General features: G+C 50.0%; 1 protein-coding gene across 1 annotated transcript; it reads left to right on the top strand.

Moving 5' to 3' along the window:
• Window positions 1–1,808: 1,808 nt before the first annotated feature.
• On the top strand, window positions 1,809–3,672 carry ID3 (inhibitor of DNA binding 3, HLH protein). Its single transcript, XM_003799751.2, has 3 exons — window positions 1,809–2,477; window positions 2,586–2,668; window positions 3,191–3,672. Exons 1-2 carry the CDS (start codon window positions 2,178–2,180, stop codon window positions 2,643–2,645), a joined length of 360 nt encoding a protein of 119 aa, XP_003799799.1. The 5' UTR covers window positions 1,809–2,177; the 3' UTR covers window positions 2,646–2,668; window positions 3,191–3,672.
• The last annotated feature ends 381 nt before the right edge of the window (window positions 3,673–4,053 follow it).

Below are 4,053 nucleotides of genomic sequence, written 5' to 3'. Positions count from 1 at the left end.
GTTGTCGTTGTTGGGCAGCCCTGTGTATGTGACCGGCGCTTTAGCGGGTTGAGCTACAGGTGCCACCAAGGAGGCGGTTTTTGAAAACATTAATATTCCAGTAAGAGGGGCAGCGCCTGTGGCTCAGTGGGTAGGGCACCAGCCCCATATACCGAGGTTGGCAGGTTCAAACTCGGCCCCAGCCAAAATTGCAACAAAAAAATAGCCGGGCATTTTGGCAGGCGCCTATAATCCCAGCTACTCGGGAGGCTGAGGCAAGAGAATTCATTAAGCCCAAGAGCTGGAGGTTGCTGTGAGCTGTGATGCCACAGCACTCTGCCAAGGGTGACAAAGTGAGACTCTGTCTCTAAAAAAAAAAAAGAAATTAATATTCCAGGAAGAAATATTTTGAAACCTCTTTCTTCAGACAAAGAGCCCTGAGGTGGGATGGAAAAGAATGCGGCTTCAAGATTGGCTCTGCTATTACTTATGGAGTGACACTGGACATGCCTTATATCCCTTTTCTGGGCCCTTTGCCATTCCACATTGCCTGTCCAAATTTCATAAAGTCTTAGACTTCTAGAGTTGGAAAGGATTTAAAATAATCACTTAGCACCATCTACTCACAAGGCAACTAAAGCCAGGTACCTGGGCTTGTTCAAGGTGACATGACAAATTATTGTCAAAGTTAGCGTGCTGAACCCATGGCTGCTGATTCCCAGACCAGCGTCCTTTCCACTATAATGGTTTGGGACTTTACTTAGCTCTGCACTCCCATTGGCCTATTAATCAGTACCACACACTACTGCACTCTTAATTGTTTCCTGTGTTAATCTTGTCTCCCCAAATTGTGACAATCTGAGAAGCAGGAGCCACTGTTTTATGTGAAGCAACTCCATAAATATTTACTAACTGATTGATGAACAAAGCAACCACTGGGGGAAATCCCACTTGGTCATTTCCAAGATGGAAAGCAGCATCTCAGAACTGCAGATTCCCAAAAGTCTTTTTCCGGGGACAAGAAGACAACCCCAGAATACTGAGCTTAATGGTCCTGTTGGAAATATAGCTTGCCTGCCCTCTGGTCCCTTTCCTGGTATCTCAGAGCTGGAGCAGGGCTAAGAATAATCAACTCCAGGTGGCCTGTTCTTCCATAGCAGAAAGGAACAGACAATAGAGCAGTGACATTGCATTGTTTTCTGCCCAGAGGTGTATGGAAAGTGGGGTGGGGAGAGTTAAAAAAGATCTGATGACCTGATGGGGAGCGTCTAAAAAGGTTTAGTTAGAAATCTGTCTACCCGTTCTCCCATATTAAAACTCTGCCCAAAAATATAATCAAACTCATCTCCAAAGCACAACTGGACATACATTTGGTTCCTTACGGAGTTCACAGGGCAGAAGGCCTTAACTCTTTTTTGCCTCCATGCAAAAAGTATGGACTCAGGCTGCTTGCTTCTTCCTTTTTTCTTTTCCACGGTTGCTCAAATAAAGTGTTCTTTGCTCAAACCTCCTTTTCCCTCCTCCTCCTGCAATCTCAGCGCCTAGCCCAAATCTGTTTTCTTCATTGTAACCTCAGCTTCACCGCAATTAATTTTTTTTCCCTCTGGTCACAAGATAATTCCTGACGCCAGTGAGTCTGGAGGTCAGACGAACAGCAAATTGGGGAACAAGGCGGCACTAATTCCTTACAAGTTTCCCTTGAAAAATCTTTTGCCTAAAAAAAAAAAAAAAGCTTCTTTGCTGTTCAGGGATTTATGACCTCGGAGAAGCTGTGCGTTCGGACCAGTGTTGGGCTAAGGCCTGACTGGCAGGGGGCAGGGGAGCTCAAAGATCTGGGCCACTGCCAGGAAAAGGCAAATTTTTAAAGTTAATGGCTTGGAGTGATTTTTTTTTAAATCCTTGCTGGCGAAGAGGCCCGCCTCTCCCCAGTATCAGCGCTTCCTCATTCTTTGAATCCGCGACTCCGCGGTCTTCGGCGTCAGACCAGCCAGAGGAAGGCTGTTTGCAATTTAAGCGGGCTGTGAACGCCCAGGGCCGGCAGGGGCGGGGCCCAGGCGGACTGTTCTGAATAAAGGGGCGTGGCTTCGAAGAGGGCTCTATAAGTATGCGCCGAGGTGCGCGTGAGTGCACTGCAAGCTACTTCTAGGGTTCTGTGGATTTTTTTCGTCTTGTTCGCATTTCCGGCATTATTCCCCAACATGAAGGCTCTGAGCCCGGTGCGCGGCTGCTACGAGGCGGTGTGCTGCCTATCGGAACGCAGTCTGGCCATCGCGCGGGGCCGCAGCAAGGGCCCCGCGGCCGAGGAGCCGCTGAGCTTGCTGGACGATATGAACCACTGCTACTCGCGCCTGCGGGAACTGGTACCCGGAGTCCCACGAGGCACTCAGCTTAGCCAGGTGGAAATCCTGCAGCGCGTCATCGATTACATCCTCGACCTGCAGGTGGTCCTGGCCGAACCGGCCCCTGGACCCCCAGACGGCCCGCATCTCCCCATCCAGGTGCGCTTCGTTGCCGGGGCGGGACTGAACGCCCGGGTAGGGTAGGGATATTGCGGGACCCCCGTACCTCTCGATTGCCTTAAATAATTATCTGCTTTTCTTTATCAGACAGCGGAGCTCGCTCCGGAACTTGTGATCTCCAACGACAAGAGGAACTTCTGCCACTGACTTGGCCGTCCTGGCACCTCCAGGTGAGCGTTCTCACCTTCTGGGAGAGAGGGATCTTTAAACGGCAAATTCTAGAGTTGGCAGACCTTTTAAAGGATTGACGCCCCCCGGTTTAGGGAAATTTGAAGCAAAGAGGGACGAATGATTAGGCCACGGTCGCACCAAATGAATGGCAGAATCAGTTTCCATCTGATGTGCATTTAAGTCTTAAATGCACGTTGCCCTTGTCTTCCCCCAGTGGCCAAAGATCCGGAAAAGTAGACGCGGGTGCGACTAAATAAAATAGTCTTTCTGTTTGGAGTTGTAAAGGGAGCTGTGTCTTCCTCACCCCCCTCCCAACTAGTGTCAATTCTAAAGGGGAGGGTAGTGCAAGCTCCGCCTGTGGTCTTTGGCGCCAATTGGGTGGGGACAGCGTGGGGCGCGGAGTTATCAGCTGGAGGTAGAGACCAAGTTTCCTCCCTGGCGCCGGCTAGTCTGCGGACGGCCCCCGCCTCGGCGCGCTGGGCGGAAACTGACTGCTCCTTGGTCTTTTCTTCCCCGCACAGAACGCAGGTGCTGGCGCCCGTTCCGCCTGGGACCCCAGGAACCTCTCCGGCCGGAAACTCGTGGGCATGGATGGGCTCCAACCTCGCCCTGTCCATTCGACTTCCCCAAACCCCTGACTGGAGGCTAGAACTGGTGCCCGGGAGAGGACTGTGAACTTGGGTGGCCTGAAGAGCCAGAGCTAGTTCTGGCCACCAGCTGGGCAACATCACCCAGTCCTCACCCCACCCCCAAGTGTTAAGGACTGTCAGACTGTGGGGGTGGGGGGAGGCTACTCTCCAAACTCTGCCAAGGTGACGGTAGAGCTGGTCTTCTGGTCTCCTTGGAGAGAGGCTCTGTTGCCCTGATTTATGAACTCTATAATAGAGTATATAGCTTTTGTACCTTTTTTGCAGGAAGGTGACTTTCTGTAACAATGCGATGTATATTAAACTTTTTATAAAAGTTAACATTTTGCATAATAAACGATTTTTAAACAGTTGTGCATATAATTTGATTAGATATTTGTCTCTCCTTAAGTGCTAATACTTTTTCTCACATTGCTGGATTTAGGGAAATGCCCTTCTTGGACCTGGGGGCCCTAACTTGATCATTTCAGTCTTAGGAACTTGAAAAAAAAATCCTGGAAGAGGCCTAGGGAGAAAGGTGGGCTCTTGTGGGTTGGGTGCAGAGAAAATCCTGCCTCTGCTCCCTTACTTTGAAGATGAAGGAAGACCAGAGAAAGACTGGTACCACCTCACCCAGCAAGTTAGGCAGTTGAATTCTCAAGTCTTAGCAGTGGCTGACATTTTCAACATCACGTGTTTATTAATGCCTTTCTAGCAGGATACGTGGTAAAAGTGGAGCTTGAGTTAGTCTCACCTGG

This window comes from Otolemur garnettii, unplaced genomic scaffold (assembly GCF_000181295.1).
Source record: "Otolemur garnettii isolate 467f Iridium unplaced genomic scaffold, OtoGar3 scaffold00156, whole genome shotgun sequence".
NCBI classification, from domain to species: domain Eukaryota; kingdom Metazoa; phylum Chordata; class Mammalia; order Primates; family Galagidae; genus Otolemur; species Otolemur garnettii.
The sequence above is the reverse complement of the archived record's forward strand: the minus strand, read 5'-3'. Positions and strand labels throughout refer to the sequence as shown.

What these genes read in the sequence shown, in the direction of transcription:
- ID3 (XM_003799751.2), top strand. Translation starts at nt 2,178, where the DNA reads ATGAAGGCTCTGAGCCCGGTGCGCGGCTGCTACGAGGCGGTGTGCTGC. An exon ending in GCCCGCATCTCCCCATCCAG is followed by an intron (nt 2,478 to 2,585) that starts GTGCGCTTCGTT and finishes TTTCTTTATCAG; the next exon opens with ACAGCGGAGCTCGCTCCGGA.